At 43.6% G+C, this 20,554-nt stretch overlaps 1 protein-coding gene across 5 annotated transcripts in view; it reads right to left on the bottom strand.

Moving 5' to 3' along the window:
* Positions 1 to 20,554, bottom strand: part of LOC110969254 (ATPase family AAA domain-containing protein 2-like) — an 80,828-nt gene that overhangs the window by 23,256 nt on the left and 37,018 nt on the right. For 2 of the 5 annotated variants that reach the window (XM_051955125.1, XM_051955121.1), the window contains 2 exons: positions 3,764 to 4,064; positions 2,860 to 2,932 (listed from right to left, as the gene is read on the bottom strand). In XM_051955125.1, coding sequence (XP_051811085.1) covers positions 2,860 to 2,932; positions 3,764 to 3,978 — 288 coding nt within the window. In that variant the 5' untranslated portion in view covers positions 3,979 to 4,064. Of the gene's footprint in view, positions 1 to 2,859; positions 2,933 to 3,763; positions 4,065 to 9,156; positions 9,206 to 9,708; positions 14,443 to 20,554 lie in introns of those variants that run through there. The other 3 variants (XM_051955122.1, XM_051955123.1, XM_051955124.1) reach the window with 3 other exon arrangements.

Here is a 20,554-nt window from a genome sequence, read left to right on the forward strand (position 1 = left end):
ATTGCAACAATTTCTGGGAGAACTGGTTAATTTTCTGGAAAAATTCCAGCAATGCCAATAATTTTGTTCATGACTGTAGGTGGAGGTGGTTAGTGGGGACAGGGTTGGGAATGTTTTTAGACTATGATGTCCATTTTGCAAAGGCAATCACCAGTATTCACCGGCTGCAGCCACTACACTCAGGCTGCTGTGGAGAGACTTGCATAGATGTCAATGGGAGATGGATGGCGAGTGAGTGTCCTCCATTATAAAGGGTTATGACCAGCTGTTTGCAAGCCAGGGAAGGGAGCATGCTTGGAGTTTATTCATGCAAAATAACTTTTTGTTTTGCATGGAGGGAGCACGCTTGGCATTTATTCATGCAAAAGAACTTTTTTTTTGTGCTTTCATGGAAGTTTGTATCTAAATACCTATTGAACATTTTCTTTTTGCTACTGACAAAGTGTCAATCATCAATACATATTACTCTTATTTTATCTCTCAGGCTGAATCAGAACCCAACCTTTGTCAAGGGGTTCTATTTCTGCATCTTTCCACTAGTGCACTAAAAACACAGGAGCAACTAGCTGCCATATAGCCAAACCAGAGTAGACAATCAGACTGATATTTTATTCTTTAGAGCCTTTGTAGTAGAGATGCAAGTATTTGTTAATTAGTCAGTCAGTCAACAGTAATTGATTGTCTCTGTAGTAAAATAATAATTTTGTAAAGTTAATATTCTAGCACAGGTTGAGTTAGGTTGTCAGAAGGGAATGTTTTAAGGGTTTCTTTGGTGTTGGTTGGACAAAACTGTCAAGGCCTCCTCCTCCCCCTGTCCTTCCTGACATCCAAATCCCTTTTCCCTATATAGAAAGAGGGAGACCTCTTTCTCTCTCTCTCTCGCTCCCTCTTCTCTCTCTCCTCCGTTGTACCAGGTGGAGCGCAGCCTCACGGCTGCCTCCACTTGGTGATTATCGTCTCTGTCCAGGATTCGGGCAGCTGGGGCTCATCACCTGATTTCACCTCGATCCATAAAAGACTAGTCCCTGCACCCACACGCCGCGAGATCGTTGACTCTGCTACGCAAGCACTCCGCTGCCTGGATCCTCTCCCGACCCGCCTGCCTCCCTCGGGCCCTTTCCGGATTCCCTCCTCGGGTCCCTTCCTGCATCGCGTCCCTCCTCGGATTCCCTCCTAGGCACCCTTCCTGCATCGCGTCCCTCCTCAGATTCCCTCCTCGGCTCCCTTCCTGCATCGTGCCCCTCCTCGGATTCCCTCTTCGGCTCTCTTCCTGCATCGTGTCCCTCCTCGGATCCTCTCCTCAGCGCCCGCCCTGCATCGTGTCGGGCTCCCTCCTTGGCTCCCCTCCTGCATCCCCTGATTCCCCAGCTGCCTCCTCGCCCTCGGACCACCCGTGCCTGGCTCCCCACTAACCCCCCACCTGTCCTAAATAAACCTTCCTTTAGCCTGCTCTTGCCTTGGTCGTGTGGTTCTCTGTTTGGGTTCGCCACCCGGGTCCATGATAAAAACAAGCCATTAGAAGATGTTACCCTAACAGGAATTTCAGACTATCCTTTTTTTTTTTTTTTTTTTTTTTTTTTTACATTTTGCTGACAAAATGTTTAATTGGTGAGCCTTGAAAATAGTCATCTGATAAAGAGCATAATAATCATATTACTCAATAAGGAAAAATGTCTTAGTTGCACCCCTACTTAATAGCGTGACATACCTTAGCCTACATCTCAAGTTCTTGTCTTGTAAGAGGAACAAAATTTACAGTTGTGGCTTTTTGGAAGATCAAGATTAAATCTTTGAGATCAAGCATCAGTCATATACATCCTCTGATTTGGTTTGACTGGAGGCCAGCCATGTCAACACAAATGTCAACACATAAACTTCATGTGACGCACACACAAAAACAAGGGCTGGTGCCTCTCAGACTTTCAGCTGACTTCCAATATGGTGGCAGCTGATAGAGATGTCACCCCCTCCCCATGAGCAACGAGCAGACGGGTGGACCACCTTCACGACAGCCTGATAAGAGAGGCAGCGCCCACTGAGACGGACTGAGTGTGTGAACATGGTCTGGGCTGTGGGTTTTAAACTACCATAGGATGTAAACAAAGTTTAAAGAGAGGGTCAAAACAGCAACAGCTTCAACAGTTCTGGTCAAACTGAGATGTGTTCAGAAGCAGAAAACATACATCTGTGTTCAAACAAACACAAGAAATGTAGTTATATCTATTTATTTGATAGAACTTAGAAGTTTGGAGGAGGCATTTAATTTCCTACATCTTTGGTCTACATTAACAAAATAGAACAATTAACACTGCTATTAGCAACCTAATCTGGTTAACTTCAATTTATATTAAAATGTTACAGATGAAAACAAGAAATCGCTTCTATTAAAACAATTTTCTGTGGATTACTGGTGCAACAGTTGAATTTTTCAGTGTTCATCTTTCTCAGTGTTGTCGGCAACACATACAAAATTCCATTCACTTTCACTGTGTTGAAGTCAAGGAAAAAAATCTCAAAAGCTGTACTAAAAATTGAAACTACAGTGTCTACATGGACAAACAGCAGCTGAGTTCCTGTAATGTTGTGGGCATAAATGTGTACAAGTCAAACTGGTCAAAGCTTCAACCTGAATCAGCAAAACTGCTTCAAGTAATGAATGTAAGCTGACATGCAGTCAACCTAACCAGGTAACGACAAGTGCAGAAATGCAAATTTAACCACACAGTGACTTCTGAAGACGTACAAAACACTTAACTTATGCAGAGATTACAGCTTCTTCAGAAAATGTGAATGAACTTAAGCATACAGGACAGGCTAAACAAGATATTTAGGACTGTCATATTACTCAGTATTACTCACTCCTTCCTTGTTGCTACTGAGGTGCCTCTTCTTCTTCATGTTTTCCATCTCCTTCAGAACTGAGCTGCCAGTGCTACAGAGAGAACAAAGTAGAAATAAATAATATTAAATATGCTATATTATCTCATAACATAGAATTTATTTCCCTAATGTGGGAGAAAGTCCTAAGGAAAAAGGCTAAACATAACTAACGCACAGTACATACAGTAAAATAGTCAACAAGTTTTCTGCAGAATTCACTAGGTTAGATGCAGCTACTGATTATTTCCATTGTCGGTTAATCTGTCGTAGATTTTCTTGATCAGCTCTCTAACTTTGTCAATGTTCCTGTCACATTTTTTTTCTCACTGTGGCCTCATTTTTCTCTGTAATACATAGTCCTGCACCTTTATGGAAACAACAGAATGACGAGAGACAGAGAGAACTAAACATTTTGCAGCAAAACACAGCTAGAATACAGTAAGTCATAAAGAAGAAAAGCTGAATTTCTGAATTATTCATTTTACAAAAATGTAAAAAAAAAAAAAAAAAAAAAACTGGAATCAAGAGGTACAATAATTTACCAAGAAAAAAAAGGGATCCTCAGAGTACTACAACTGAATGTGGTGGCTGATTTTTTTTAAATGCTGTGCATCAGAATGGAGCCACAAAACTTATATATAGACAACTTAAAATCTGGAATCAAAACCTTCTGCAAGGAAACTAAATCTCTGAGTCAAGTCTGAAAAAAAGAATAACATGACGTAATGTGGAAGACGAAGCAAAGGTGTTAAAAAGCGGAAACTGTGTGGCATGTACCTGAATAAATAAAACCTAAATTTTGTGCCCTATTCAGTCTATGGTAAATTTTGCAGAAACTCGTATCATTCAGTGTTACAGCCCAAACTGATTCATGCCGTCTTACTTGGTGCTGATGCCGTTGAACATGTTGGGGGCCTGGTATCTGCTGGTCAGTTTGGTTGGCCTGGTGCTTCTTCTGAGCCCACTCCTCCTCTGCCCACTCTTCCTTTGCCCACTTATCCTCTGCCCACTCTTCCTTTTCCCACTTGTCCTCTGTCCACTTTTTCTCTGTCTACTCTTTCTCTGATCACTCTTCCTCAGCCCACTCTTTCTCTGCATACTCTTCCTCTCCCCACTCTTCCTTGGCCCACTCTTCTTCTCCACATTCTTTCTCTGGACACTTCGCCTGCCACTTCGCCTGCCACCTAGAAATAAACATACACATTCATTAATGCTGTCACAAACAATGTCACACAAAAGTTTGTACACTAAGTTCTGTTACAGAGGTTTTTTTTTTCGTGCCCATGCCCCCTCTGCTTGTTCAACATTTAATAACACCACAGCCGGCAGCATCACAGCTGTGTAACTAAATCCATTCTTCCCTCTACTAGTGAAATCTTCCCTGCATCAGCTGCAACACAAACCCAAAACACGATGAATCCACTCCTGTGCTGAACTAGCCTAGCCGTGCTAGACAACCCACGGCAACGAATTTAATTCTCTGCCAGGGTGGGTCGACTTACCCTCCATAAGGCTCGAGGTTGGATGCTCCTAAAACCGGCCGGACGAATCACCATGAAGTGTAGAGTCAGAAGGCGGGCGTAACTAAGTGATGACAGAGGCGCGACGATTCTGACAGAAACAACCGGAAACAACTAGCCTAGCCTAGAGAACATACATCGGGTGTGAGGTCCATCACCAAGATGGCAACCAAGATGGCGCTGTAGAGACGGCAGCCTTCCAGTCGCTCTAATAGCACTGTGTTCTTTTTCTTTTTCTCTTTTCTTTTCTTCATATATCTATATATCCTATGGATATGTTCAGTTTTTTCAGACCCAAACCATCACCAGGAGCCGGTCACCTTGTTTATTCAAGGGAGGAACTACTGGACTTGAAGGAAATGGCTAGAGTTGGTGTACGGCACCATGTAACGGCAGAACTGAGGAGGAGATACAGAGGCTGTAAGGCCGGCGCTAAGCTAAAGGCTAAGCTATGGATAACCGGAGGCGTTTTAAACCATCGATCCCCACTATCATAATGGGGAACGTCAACTCTCTATCGAACGAGATCGACGAGCTACATGCACTCAACAATCAGCGGATTTACCGAAAGAGCAGCTTGTACATTTTCACAGAGACGTGGCTAACTCATCTGATACCGGATGCTAACGTGGACCTGCCGGGGTTCACTGTAGTGCGAGCCGACAGGAATGCCAGCACTTGTGGGAAACGGTGGCAAAGGTGGGGGACTCATCATATATGCTAATAATCGCTGGTGTAGCCCAGGTCATGTTTCTGTGAAAAAGGTCTTGTGTTGTAAAGATTTGGAACTGCTAGCTGTTAGCCTACGGCCTTACTATTTACCGAGGGAATTTGGTCACGTGATCGCCCTCTGTGTTTACATTTCCCCGAACGCCGAGGCAGCCATTGCTTGTGAGAAGATCCACACGGTGACTGCAAGGCTGCAGACACAGCACCCGGAGGCGTTCATTATTATCTCTGGGGACTTCAACCATGTTACTCTGGACTCCACCTTGGCTGTGGACTGTCCCACGAGGAATAATGTTACAATAGATCTCCTGTACACCAACGTCAGGGATGCATACAGAGCCACTCCTCCTGTTGGGAAGTCTGATCATAACCTGGTCCACCTACAGCCACAGTACACCCCACTGGTTCGAAGACAGCCTACTTCAAATAGACTTGTCAGGAAGTGGTCACCTGAAGTGGAGGATACCCTGAGAGACTGCTTTGAAGCTACTGATTGGGATGTGCTGTTGAAAACACATGGTGAGGACATTGAGGGGCAGGCTCATTGTCTGACGGATTATCTTAATTTTTGTTTGGACGTGGTTGCCCCTGCTAAAAATGTACGCTGCTACCCAAATAATAAACCTTGGGTGATTCATGAGGTCAAAGCCATTCTGAACAGGAAGAAAGAGGCTTTCAGGAGTAATGACAGGGAGGCAATAAAAGCTGCTCAACGGGAGGCGAAACTATGCCTGAAAGAGGCAAAGGAAGTATACAAGAGGAAGGTGGAGCTGAAGCTGAGTAGGGGACGAATGAGGGAGGTCTGGGATGGTGTAAATGTCATCACGGGCCACAAGCCAAAGCCTCCATCTATGGAAAGAGGGACGGTGGAGGAGGCAAATAGATTAAACAACTTCTTTAACCGGTTCGACCGGCTCGTGGTCCCCGTGCCCCCTCTGCGGCTTCTGCCCCCGGTGCTTTCCTCCCCCACCCCCCATCACAATGCCTCCCATGTGTCTGCAACCATGATCTCCTCGCCTCCTCTGCCCCTCCCACATACTTCCCTCCTCTCCTCCCCCCTTCCCCCCTCTCAGCTCCCTCCCTGTATAACATCAGATCAGGTCAGGAGAGAATTGAGGAAGCTTCGACACGGGAAAGCAGCAGGCCCAGATAAGGTGCCCTCTCGGTTGCTGAAGACCTGCACTGCTGAACTGAGTGAGCCTCTCCAACACGTCTTCAACCTTAGCCTCCAGCTAGGGAAAGTGCCCACCTTATGGAAAACATCATGTATCATCCCGGTTCCAAAAAAGAACCAGCCTGGCGACCTGAATGACTATAGACCGGTGGCACTTACATCACAGCTGATGAAGACATTGGAGCGGCTATTTCTCAACCTCCTCAGGCCCCAGGTGCAGCAGGCCCATGATCCTCTACAGTTTGCATACCGGGCAGAGGTTGGCGTGGAGGATGCCATCATCTATCTTCTGCATCGTACCTACTTCCATCTGAATAAGGGAAAAGGCTCTGTGAGGATCCTTTTTCTGGATTTCTCAAGCGCCTTTAATACCATCCAACCCCTTATCCTTCAGGACAAACTGTTGAGCATGCAGGTGGACCCTTGCTTGGTATCCTGGATCACCAACTATCTTACTGACAGACCACAGTATGTTAGGCTGCGCGACGCTACATCTGACATTGTGGTCAGCAACACTGGAGCACCACAGGGGACAGTGCTGGCCCCCCTTCTCTTCACCCTGTATACCTCAGACTTTTGCTGCAGCTCAGAGATGTGTCATATCCAGAAGTTTGCTGATGACACAGCCATCATGGGTTGTATTAGCGATGACAGAGAGGATGAGTATAGGAGTCTGGTAAATGACTTTGTTGCCTGGAGTGAAAGAAATCATCTCCAGCTCAATACCTCAAAGACTAAGGAGCTGGTTATAGACTTTGGGAAGTCCAGACCGCGTCCACGCCCAGTATTGATCAGGGATGATGTGGTCGAGATCGTAGGCAGCTACAAGTACCTCGGTGAGTGGCTGGACAAAGAGCTGGACTGGGCATGCAATACAGACTACCTGTACAAGAGGAGCCAGAGTAAGCTGTACTTCCTGAGGAGGCTGCGATCATTCAACATCTGCAAGAAACTCCTGTGGATGTTTTACCAGACTGTGGTTGCCAGCACTTGGTCTGGGGGGGCAGTACATCAAAGAAGAACATAAATAGGTTGGAGAAGCTGATCAGGCGAGCTGGCTCTGTTGTTGGCATGAAGCTGGATTCCCTGGTGACAGTGGCAGAGAGGAGAACTTTGAACAAACTACTTGCCATCATGGATGATGCTTGCCACCCTCTGCATACGGTCATCAGGGCACAGAGAAGCTTGATCAGTGACAGGCTGCTCCTCCCCAGTTGCAGGACCAACCGTTTTAAGGACTCTTTTATCCCCCGAGCCATCAAACTGTACAACTCTGCACTCAGTGGGAGGGTGAGGGGTACAGGGAGAAGAGGGGATGGGAGATGCTGACACTGTTGGTTTAGTGCATTATAATGCCCAGCAGGACAGCAGGAATGGCAAGGGAGAGTGCAATTAACACATTCCGCTAACTTTTTAATTTGTACTTTTTAACATCGTTCCAATTTATATATTGACTTTGATTGTTTTTATCTTGCACTAAATTTTAATTTTATTTCGGGTGTTCTTTTCTTTTGTGTTTTATCCTGTACTGTTAGTGCTATGTTGTCACTGGAACTACAATTTCCCTGAGGAACTCTCCAAAGGGATCAATAAAGTTATATCTATCTATCTATCTATCTATCTATCTATCTAGCCGCGCTAGACAACCCACAGCAACGAATTTAATTCTCTGCCAGGATCGACAACAAAAACGACAACAGTCGTTGAGCTCCATTAGCACCGACTCTGAATAATCTTTCTGTTAACATGTCTGTAATATATTTGAGCTTCACCCATTGACTGTATAAATAAGGCTTCACCGAACTACCGCATCCTCTGATTTCCGGCGCTCTAGGAGCCTATTCGTTGCGCTGATTGGTTGTATACCTACCCAATTGCTGCAGAGTGATTTGATAGACAACCTTTTAGCCCGCCTCCCTCCCTGTCGAGTGTGCCTAGACCCTTTTGTCTTCAGAGCATGGGTCTAGCACGGCTAGGCTAGTGCTGAACAGTTGGAAGTGTGTACTCTTTAAGTTTTGCACCTTTTTCCCCAAACACTGCTCCTGGCAGCCAGAACGTTCGGCTTTAACTTCATCAGTCCACAATTTCTTTCCAAAATACATCACGCTTATTCAGATGTTCAAATGTCTGACACTTAATTTTGTGGTAAGGATGCAGGAAAGGTTTCTTCTGATCAAATTTCTAAATTTCTTGAAACAATTTGCAGTAAAACAAGGGTTAGACAGGCATTTTAAGAAAAAAATCCTACTAGCTGTTTTCTCTGAAAATTTCCTGACCTGACCTCAGCAGTTTTTGTTCACTGCTATTCCTTCATTACACTAGAAACTAAGGAAACAGCTCCCTGAAAACACTTTACCATTAGCTTATAGGTTCTCCTGCTTTGTATATATCAATTATTTTAATGTTTAGAGCACTGGGCAGATGCTTGGAGAATGGCTGCAGATTGTTGGGAAAGGAGATACAGTATTTACAAAGCTCTAAATTTTCTTGATGACTTATGATCTAATTAAGTCCCCAATACTTAGCTTCTTTCATTCTGAAATTATACAAAAAATAGAAAATAAAATACTGGTCTGTGTTTAAAACCACGTTTCTTCTTCAGCGAGAGGAGTTCATCTTCTACTCACTTCAGTATAAACACAAACAGAAATTTTAACCACCGTATGCATTGATATCAATTACTAATTTGTTGCCACAAAATGCAAATGTAAGCACTATACATCTGAACAAAAGCGACAAATGAGCTTCTGCTGTCTTACTTTTATAGAGAGAGTTTAACAGATTTAAGAAATTTCTCTCTCAAAACTCAGATACTTAGATCTGAGTGGTTCTTGTTAATATTTATTTTCTTACCTGGATATTTCTGAATCTTTGAAGACTTCCTATAAACACAAACAACACTCTGTGTGAGAAAAAATGAAGACACATGCCACAGAATTATTACTTTATACACTGACTCAAGTGCTGCACTTCAGTCCAGTTTGAAAGTGCTTGTGTTTAACTTGAGTATTTCACATCATCTGTTCTCCTCTATCTTGTTCTTCTTCACCTCATTTCAGTGAGAAATATTTTTCTCCACTATACCTGACTACCAAATACAGTTACTTTTTGATTTTTGATTAAAACTATACATAAATGCATATATTATGAGAATTTTTAAGACAATTCATCGTGCCAGAATTAAACCAGTTGATCCTAACCATTTTGGCTTGTGGTCCCTTACATAGAGAATCCAGTTGAGACTGTTTAATAAATAATGCTACTTAAACTTAAGCAAAGGATTGCTGCATCTGTTTGGCGTACATATACACATATACATACTTCACAGAGTCAGAAGTACTTTTCTAAATGACACAAAAAAAACTTGGTTATAAAAACAATATTTATTAATAATTTTGGTCCAACCTCTTAACGGTCCTCACTGATTTGGCACCTCTATCCCGGCGTGTTCCTGACCCAATGCGATTCTGTCCTTTACGCTTGGTAATTAGCCCCTGAAGGACGTTTCACATCAAGAAGTCAGCATCATACTCACACCACCAATTAAGACCAGAATTACATCCACACAGGCAGCGTTGCACATATTTCTTATGTTTACAGAGTTTACTTTCAAGGAGCAAATTACTATTTATTTCTAAATCCATGACAGCTGGACTGCTTTGAAATGTGCTGTGAGTTTTTCACCTTTTATATAAATATGAGGCAACTAATTACAGAGCTATACAACTGCACAAGAGCAAGCTGCATGATGTAACTTTAAGCCTGAAGGTTCTTTACTGACCTTGGAAATAGTAGTAAAATAAAATTACCTATTTCTTAATATTCACACAATTTTTAAATCATGTTTTTTGAGTGTAGAGTGAAAGCAGTATGCAGAACATACATTTACATAAAAACGCTTGTTATTATTTTACCTATTATAAAATGAAATTCAAAGCCTGACTATAACTTCTAATTGCAGTGAGGTCATTTATAATCATTTAAATAGCTTCCTAATAAAGTGATTTCTGTACATGTGTCAAGTCATTCTTCCATCTCTATTTATTCCCGATTATGTATTTTTCATTGGTTGTTTTTAGCTTCCCCTTACAAATTATGGAAACACTAATGATTGCAGCATTATCAGCTGTAGCACAATTGTCAAATGTTACACTCAATATTACATTCCTACGAAAGTTAGCATCAATACTTGCTTATTATAAATATTGATTTTTAATGTAGCATATATTAAGAAACTTTGCATACACAATACAGCATAAACACCTATCTATCCACACCATCCACCTGGCATAAAAAATAAAAATAAATATGGAATGTCACCTATACAATGTTGTAGTTCATTAATAAAAAGCTGACAAAAGTACAATTAAATGATTGAGAAAAATTGTAAAACAAAAAATGAATCATTAACCAAACTACAACTAAGTTTATATATATATATACATATACATATATCAATACTGCAACGTTGAAAAAATGCAGGTTAGGGGGCGCTAGCGAGCAGCAGTATGTAAGGACATGTTTATACAGTGCTCCCAACCGGGGCAAACCTTTTTTTAAAAATAACGTTTTCTAAAATAACTTCAGACGGACCGTGTCTGTCCCTGACAACTGCATAACACCAGGGTATCCTACTGATTGCTCCCCTTTCTCGCAATATACAACTAAACGACAAAATGCCGACGGGAAAACGCCTCAAGAAGGAGGCCTTGAGTAAAGCCTCGGACTCAGTCGAAACTGCGACCGCGAACGAGGAATCTTCAGAGGAGGAGGCTACAGACCTAACGGCTGTCATGACTGCCATTGCAAGCAGTGAAAGTAGAATTTTGGCACGGATAGACTCAAGTACAGCTGAGTTGAACACTAAGATAGACGCGCTCCGGGAAGACGTGACGAAACAAGAGACCCGCTTGACCGAGCTGGAATCCGGTCTGAATACGTACTCAGACAGGGCGGCTACTATGGAAAATGGCGTCGCCGTGTTAAAAGCGGAAGTCACCTCTATCCGCCAGAAAATGGAAGAAATTGACGGGAGACAACGCCGATTCTGCACATGCCTGGTCGGGATAAAAGAAGGTCTTGAATCGTGTGAGGGACAGCGGCCCATTGCGAGCATCGCTAAACTACTGCAGGAGCTGTTGAGCCTTAAGTTCACCCCGACCCTGGATGCAGCATACCGCGGCGCCCGGCGCGCTAAGGAAGGGGAGCCTCCCAGAGTCATCTTGCTCAGATTCCACTATCTATGGGAACGAGAGGAAGTCTTCCGTACAGCGGCTCGCTTGGCACCGCTGACCCTGCACAACGAGAGAGTGAGTATATTTCCAGACTATACGGTGACGGTGGCGAAGAAGAGAGCTGCATTTGCCGAAGGTAAACGTTTACTCCGGAGCTGCCGAAATGTCAAGTTTGGTGTCCGGTTCCCAGTGGTGCTCCGCATCAACGACTCATCTGGTCAGGAGAAGCGGTTTGAAGACCCAGCGGCGGCGGTGGAATACATTAAAAAGAACTTGAAGCCCGATTTAGCCAATTGGAAGATGGGGACTAAAGGTTAACAACGAACTGGTAAGCCCAAGTGTGAAAGGTGTTTTCATGACAGTTGTTTATTCACCATTCTTTTTCATAATGCCTGCAACAGTGAGGCTCCCAGGCCAGCCCGATCTCACGAGGATTCGTGAAACTGTCACGTAAGTTTTAGTTTCGGTTTCGTGCGCACCAACACGATTTCGTCATGTTTTTCGTGCCGCTCACCACGAAATGCGCACCAATGTATTTTAAACGGCGGACTTTTCGTGCCACTCAGAACATATTTCAAAAGAATGTGTATATTATATTTTTAATGTAAAACCGTGGCGAATCCAACGCTATATTTTGCATGACATCGTCCCTAAACATAACCCTAACCATAACCCTAACCATAACCTAACCATAACCTAACCATAAGCCGGTGGTACACTTACCAATTTGCATAGGAATTTCAAGAATGTCCGGCGGCCGGCGGCCGCAAACGCAATCACACAAGCAGTATACGCCGATGGACAGCTTAGATCGTCATGAATCCGCCGGTATAAACCACTTTCAGATGTGATTACCACAGCGAAAAACATTTCGTGGTGAGCGGCACGAAAAACATGACGAAATCGTGTTGGTGCGCACGAAACCGAAACTAAAACTTACGTGACAGTTTCACGAATCCCCGTGAGACCGGGTTGCCCAGGCAACAGTGGCATCTTATATTTTATGATCGTTTAGCGCCTGGTGTTTAAGTTACGGTGTACAGACTTTATTCCCCTCTCCTATTTTCTTTTCTTACGGTTTATGTATGTAACCCACGTGGATATGTATGTAAATATGCATAACATTTGAATATGGTGCCCTCTTGAGTAAAATGTGAACGCCATAATAATTATTGATATCAGGACTAGCACCTCACAGATAAGCCTTTTAAATTTCATTAGACATGCAGATACAGGAGAGTGGAGGGTCACACAGAGATACCTTGTTTTGTTTTTGTTTTTGTTTTTTTTCTGTTGTTGACTATATATAAACAATCTCTATTCTAATTTGAATTCAGCTTACATTTACTAATGGTTCGCCCCGCTTGGGGCTAGTTAGGAGGATAGGTTAGTTGAGTATCTGCACCAGAATGCTAGAAGGGGGATGTGCGATCTCGACAGGTTCAGTAGATCAGCATAGGGATTTAAGGCTCAGCTTTAGTTTCAGTTTTGCAGTTAGACAGGGACTTATTCTTGCTTTCTTACTTTTCTCAGTTACTCTAGAAACACAATGTTTGATATGTAAATGGCAAGTCATATTCGTTTCCTGAGTTGGAACATAAAGGGAATCCATAACCCAGTGAAGCGAAGCAGGGTGTTTGCACATATGTAAGCACTAAAAAGTGATATCAGATTTCTACAGGAGACTCACCTACGATCCAGTGAATATACAAAACTGAAGAAAGCTTGGATAGGGCAATTATTCTGTTCAAAAAACGATGACTGGGCACGTGGCACAGCAATTCTGATTAAAAAAGGCATCCCATTCATCCCAACACAGACTGCGTGTGATTCCAGGGGTAGATATGTCATAGTGAGTGGCAAGCTGTACAGTGCTCAAGTAACATTAACTAAAGTATATGGACCCAACTGGGACGATCCACTATTCTTCACTAACTTCATAGCAACATTACTGGATCTTAATAACAACCAATTGATACTAGGAGGTGATTTTAACTGTGTTTTACACCCTAAACTAGACAGATCAAATCCCAGACCTAACAGTAAGATCTCAAACTCTGGTGCAGCTATCCAGTCATTTATAGACACATACACACTTTTTGACCCCTGGCAGAGAGATAACCCAACCACTAGGCAATATTCCTTCTTTTCCCCAGTCCACCATTCCTTTTCCAGAATCGACTTTTTCCTTGTAGACAGCAAAACTCTACCTTTGGTCAAGGATTGCCGGTATAAGGGTATTGTAATTTCTGACCATGGCCCAGTACAACTGGATATGTTTCCCAGAATGCATCAGACCATGCAGTACATGGCGGTTTGATCCTCTGTTGTTATCCTGGGAGTCTTTCAAGAAATTAATCTCCCAACAAATTGATAGTTTTTTGGAATTCAATCTGACACCAGATATGCCACTAACCACAGTATGGGAGGCCCTTAAGGCCTATCTCAGGGGCCAGATAATATCTTATACAGCCTATGAGAGAAAAAACGCAAACAGCGCCTGAGCGACCTGTCTCACAGCATAGCAGAGGTGGACCGTAAATATGCTGATGCCCCAACGCCTGATCTCTACAGAGAAAAATTACTGTTAAAAACTGAATTTGATAACCTCTCCATTAAACAAATTGAAGTTGTTTTTTTTTTAATCAAAACAAACATTTTACGAACATGGGGAGAAGGCTGGAAAGCTTTTAGTTCACCAAATCAGACAGTCTGCAGCGGTGAGCACTATTCCTGAAATCCGAACAGAGCAGGGGGAGATAACCACCAACCCGGACACGATAAACAATGACTTTAAGTAATTCTATATGAAACTCTACAAATCGGAACCACCAGATGACCTGTCAGACATTACTAGATTCTTGGAAGGACTGGCCATCCCAACAATCAACCCAGAGGATTGTTTGCAGATAGACAGACGGATTACAACAGACGAAGTTATGCAGGCAATTACTGTAAATCAATGCAGAGCAATAAGGCTGGGGGGCCTGATGGGTTTCCAATTGAGATATACAAGGAATTTGCTGATAAACTAGTGTGACGGCTGGGAAAAGAGCTTAAAATAGGTAAAGTTAATAAAACTTGGCACCCCCCAAATCTTTTAAAATATCACAGACTATGAGTAATGAGTACTTTGCAGTCTCTACTTTCAGGTGATTTTTCAATGTTTTATTTCTGACAGTAGGTGTCACTGTTGTGCCAGAAGCAGTGGGGAAGGCGCAGTTCAAGCCATCTCTGTTCGACGTCAGAGTAAACATGGCGCTGATCTGACCGCATGCTAACGTGTCCTTTTTGTCACTGCTGCACAGGTAAATAAGCGTGAAAACCACGTTAAAGTGATAAGAATATCACTGGTATTTTTCCTGGTTAACCACTCGACCAGCATTGTGTCCGTAGCTGTTGGTAACCGAGTGAATGTGGTTTTGTTGTGTGTGTGTAAAGTATGTTTGCATATTCGTAGCTCGTAGCCTTGCGTTGCCGGGAGCGACTACAAGGCACTGTAATACTTACAATGCTGAGTAGATGGGAATGAGAACGTGTGAAGATGTGTGTAATATATTGTATGATATGAATTAAGTACTTGCACACTCTTGTGATGCTGTAGTTCTAAGACAGCTCGTTGTGTTTGCTCATGTCTGAAGTAGTAAGTTAGTGTTCTAAGTTTATCATGCATTAGACATTACATTTCAACTTTGCTAAAACTGACTTGGTTATGCATGTGTTGCATTTATTGAAGTTGTGTGTGTATGTATGTGAATACAGGCACCGTAAATAGCTGGTGTTTTGGTGATGTGATGTTGAATTGAATATGGAATGTTGAATTGATCAAATGTACATGATCTGGGTTTAGGAAGATGCAGACAACTTATTAAATTGTATTTGTTCATTCTATATTTATTAGTGCAACTATGTTCTGCATATTGTCTGTAATCTTCTGGATCTCTGTTCGATACGTCAGAGTAAACATGGCGCTGATCTGACCGCATGCTAACGTGTCCTTTTTCTCTCTGCTGCACAGCCATTCAAGACCGTGTAGCAACCTATGCTACTGGCCCAGGTACCCCTAGGCTTGAGGCTGGTAATAATTGGGGGCTCGTCTCGGGATCGCATCAGCTGTCTGAAGACGCCAATGCTACTGTGACCTGCTGTTTGGAGAGCTTCAGGGAAGGCTGCCCGCCATAGCGTCATCCAGAGAGCTACAGCATCAGGAAATCTAGCGATGATAGCTACTTCAGAACGTCAGTTGCTGATCTGGAAGCTGCAGAAGAAATTGCCAGATTTAAGTTTTGACCAGCTGCAGACCGTTGCCCACGAGATCAGTCTTGTCCAGAAGGAGACTCCAGATACATCTGCACAGACTGAACCTGAACTGTTTGATGGGATTGTCGATTTCATCAGGAGCCAGAAGCTTAAGGAACTGAAAGATGAAGGCATGTCATGTCTGCTGCTTCTTCAGGAACTTGTTGACCGGCACACCTCCAGCTCCCACCATGTTGGAAGATGAAAGATCCTCACCGCTTCAAACACAGACTGGCAGCGTCGTGGTAGATGTGGCTCGGTCAACAACTGAAGGTGATGCTCCAGTCAAGTCCATAACTCCCACCAGAGAGTCTGTGAAAGGTATTAGAGTCAGCACATCTTCATCATGTGTTCCTGAACAGGTAGTGAGACTTACTGAGGTTGCAAGTTTGTTACCACGTCGAGAGTTTAAGATTCATGGTGGTCAACTCTCTGATACAGGATCTGAAATTCCTTTTAACAGTATTTGCAAACAAATAGATGAAGGTCTTAAGGAAGGTTTCAGTGAAGCTGAGATTATTAGGACAGTAGTCAAGATCACTAAACCAGTAAATTTTAGAGATATGCTCACCAACAAAGCTGATCTCACAGTAGATGAGTTGAAACGGTTTCTCAGATCTCACATCAGAGAGAAAAGTAGCACAGAACTTTTTCATGAGTTGAGTAATGCGAAGCAACAAGACAAAGAGACCCCGCAGCAATTCATGTATAGAATAATGGGTCTTAAGCAACGCGTTCTGTCCGCCTCACAACAAAGTGATGTTGAGTTCAGCTATGACAAGAGGCTGGTACAAGGTAAATTTCTCCATACACTGTATCAAGGTTTAAATGAGAAGCATAGCTTCATCAGGAGTGATCTTATCTTAGGGACTTCCAGGTGACCGATGACTTATTGTTAGAAGAAATCACTAAATCAGCTTGTGAAGAGGCAGACAGACTCAAACGTCTTGGTGCTCTGACTAAATCGAAATCTGCAAGTGTTAGCTCAGCTCAGCAGGGTGACAGCCAGCTCATTGACCATACCAAGCTGACTGAAGTAAACCGTGATATTCAGGCTAATCAGACCGCTATCATGCAGTTGACTGCCCAGGTTTCTGCACTGACAAAACACTTGACTAAACTGACAACAAAAACAGACAACAGTGAAAATTTCAGAAATCCTCAACAGCCAGAGACAAGCACTCATACTGGAAGGACCAGTACCAAAGGTCGCTGTCCTCAGTGTGTGCAACAGGGAAATGTGTCCTGCTCTCATTGCTTTCACTGTGGCCAGGCAGGACATAGAGCTGTTGGCTGTCTCAAGAAACCATGGTCGGGAAACGGAGTCCAGTCACTGGAGAGGGGCAACCAGTGACTGAGCCAACCCCAGTGCCCTTGAAAACCAACTCCGTCCAAACAGAGAAACCGGCTACACCGAATGCTCAGCGAACCACTAGAAAAAAACGTGTTGCACAACTTGTTGGAAAAAAATGCATGGTCTCCTGTGCAATAAACGGGTCTCCGTTGCAGATGCTGTTTGACTCGGGAGCTCAGGTAACAATAGTGGGGAGAGACTGGGTAGAAAAGGAGTTAACTCATGTCCAGATCCAACCCCTTGAGACTTTGCTCACCGACAGTCCACTAAAAGTCGCTGCAGCTAATGGTACGGATGTGCCGTTTGATGGCTGGGTAGATGTAACCCTAGAGATAGTGAGTGTAAACCATGGAACTGTAGCAGTCCAGGTTCCTGTGTTAGTAGGTCAGAGCTGTCTTAATGGTCCTCTGCTAGGCTCAAATGTCATTGCAGAGGTGATTAAAGAGTATGACCAGGCCAATGACGTAAACATTAGTTCATTGCTTAAAGAAGCTTTGAACGTGAATGAAGACACAATCGATGCCATCGTGTCTATTCTCAGTGCAAGTGTATCAGATGAAGACACACCTCAGTTCGACATTAGGGGAGCAAAGAAAGGTCTTACTGTCTCTGCTGGTCAAATAGGTGAGGTGAAGTGTAGAGTGAGGGCCTGGCCAGAAGGGGGCGCATTGTTGTTTGAGCCAGCTATAGAAAACAACTGTCCAGACAGCCCGGTCTCACGGGGATTCGTGAAACTGTCACGTAAGTTTTAGTTTCGGTTTCGTGCGCACCAACACGATTTCGTCATGTTTTTCGTGCCGCTCACCACGAAATGTTTTTCGCTGTGGTAATCACATCTGAAAGTGGTTTATACCGGCGGATTCATGACGATCTAAGCTGTCCATCGGCGTATACTGCTTGTGTGATCGCGTTTGCGGCCGCCGGACATTCTTGAAATTCCTATGCAAATTGGTAAGTGTACCACCGGCTTATGGTTAGGTTATGGTTAGGATTATGGTTAGGGTTATGTTTAGGGACGATGTCATGCAAAATATAGCGTTGGATTCGCCACGGTTTTACATTAAAAATATAATATACACATTCTTTTGAAATACGTTCTGAGTGGCATGAAAAGTCCGCCGTTTAAAATACATTGGTGTGCATTTCGTGGTGAGCGGCACGAAAAACATGACAAAATCGTGTTGGTGCGCACGAAGCCGAAACAAAAATTTACGTGACAGTTTCACGAATCCTCGTGAGATCGGGCTGGTCCAGAAGGTCTAGAGTTGTTCCCTGCTTATGTGAATGTTCCCAGTGGTTCGTCGAAAATTGTCAAGATTCCCATTCAAAATGTCACCAAACATGACATATTCCTCCCTGGCAGAACAGTACTTGGCACCCTTCAAGAAGTAATTGATGTGAAACCAGTTGCCTGCCCTCTGCACAAGGTCAAACCAGCCACTGAAGCTGAAACTTGCTCTGCTCAACTAAACACCGAAAAGCCAACCACTCAGCAGGTAAATGAAAAACACAAGCTTTCTAGGAAGGAAAAATGGCATCCGCCTGTCGATTTGTCACACCTAGAGGAACATGAACAGGAAATTGTAAGAAACATGTTATTTGAAGAATCAGATGTTTTTGCTAAAGATGATGGTGATATCGGCTGCATCGACAAACTGAAACTAAAGATCAGTTTAAAGGATGACATCCCTGTACAAAAGTGTTACAATGCTATCCCAAAACCATTGTACAACGAAGTGAAGAACTATGTACAGAATCTGCTGCATCGAGAGTGGGTGAAGAAGTCCAAGTCACCTTACTCGTCTCCTGTAGTCATTGTGCGAAAAAAGACGGAAGTCTACGGCTTTGTGTTGACTTTAGAGAACTTAACCGAAAAACTATTCCTGACAGGCACCCATTGCCACGTATTCAACATCTGCTGGATAACCTGGGGGGTTACACCTGGTTTTCAATATTAGACCAGGGCAGCGCATACCACCAGGGTTTTGTAGATGAGAGTTCCCGACATGTCACTGCGTTCAATACCCCATGGGGTCTATATGAGTGGGTGCGTCTCCCATTCGGCCTCATGAATGCCCCCGCAGCATTTCAAAGATGTATGGAGGAGGTTTTGGAAGGCTTGAGGGATGAGTGTTGTTCCCCTTATTTAGATGACGTGTTGTGCTACTCCACGACTTTTGACAACCACATACAAGCATTACGACAGGTATTTGCTCGGATGAGAGAACATGGTATCAAATTGCGTCCAAAAAAGTGTGAACTTTTTAAACAGCAGGTGAGATACATTGGGCGTGTAGTGTCAAGGGAGGGAGTCCAAATAGACCCCAAGGACTTGGAGGCAGTTGTACAGCTAAAAGAACGAGAGCCCAAAACAGTGGGCGAGGTTAGAGCATTATTAGGCTTTTTAAGCTACTGTCGTTCTTTTATTCAAGATTTTGCCAGAATAGCCAGACCACTTTTTGCGCTTGTGCAGGGTGAGAGAGAGACCAGTCAGGGGGGTCGAGCCAAGGCTTCTAAGAGTAGGGCCCGGAACACAAACAGTGGTCAGTTACCATCTAAGACACCTGTTCAATGGACTTCAGAGCACAGTACCATTGTCTCCAGGTTCGTAGACATGTTAACCGGTTCGCCTATATTAGGCTACCCTGATTGTGACTTACCATTCATTCTCCACACAGATGCCTCAAATGAGGGTCTTGGGGCCGTGCTGTACCAACAGCAGGGAGGTAGGCTGCGTGTGATTGGATATGGCTCCAGAGCACTCACCCCAGCGGAGAAAAACTACCATTTACATTCAGGTAAACTGGAGTTTCTCGCGCTGAAGTGGGCCATTTGCGAAAAATTTCGAGACTACCTTTATTATGCTCCTACTTTTACTGTATATACGGATAACAATCCGTTAACATACGTATTGAGTACTGCAAAACTTAATGCTGTGGGCCACCGATGGGTTGGCGAGTTGGCAGATTTTCATTTTGATATAAAATACAGGCCAGGTAGGATGAATACTGACGCTGACACACTGTCGCGTTATCCCATCAAGTTTCAAGAGTGCATTGGCGAGTACACAGAGACCGTGTCTACTGATGTAGTGGCAGCTGTTTGGCAAGGAGACTAAGTTGTGGAAAAAGAGGACGTGCCGTGGGCTGCAGCATTGATCCTCGCTTCTGCCTCTGATGGCTCATCACCCCGTACTGCACCTGTTTTTACGACAGAGGACATCCAAACAGCACAAAAGAATGACACTTCAGTCCACGAGGTCATAATGCTAAAAAAACAAGGATGGATCCCAAATGACAAGGACAAACGACACATGTCACGTGACACAAGAAGACTTGTGCATGAATGGAACAAATTAAAACTT

Source organism: Acanthochromis polyacanthus, chromosome 11 (genome assembly GCF_021347895.1).
Source record: "Acanthochromis polyacanthus isolate Apoly-LR-REF ecotype Palm Island chromosome 11, KAUST_Apoly_ChrSc, whole genome shotgun sequence".
Classification (NCBI taxonomy): domain Eukaryota; kingdom Metazoa; phylum Chordata; class Actinopteri; family Pomacentridae; genus Acanthochromis; species Acanthochromis polyacanthus.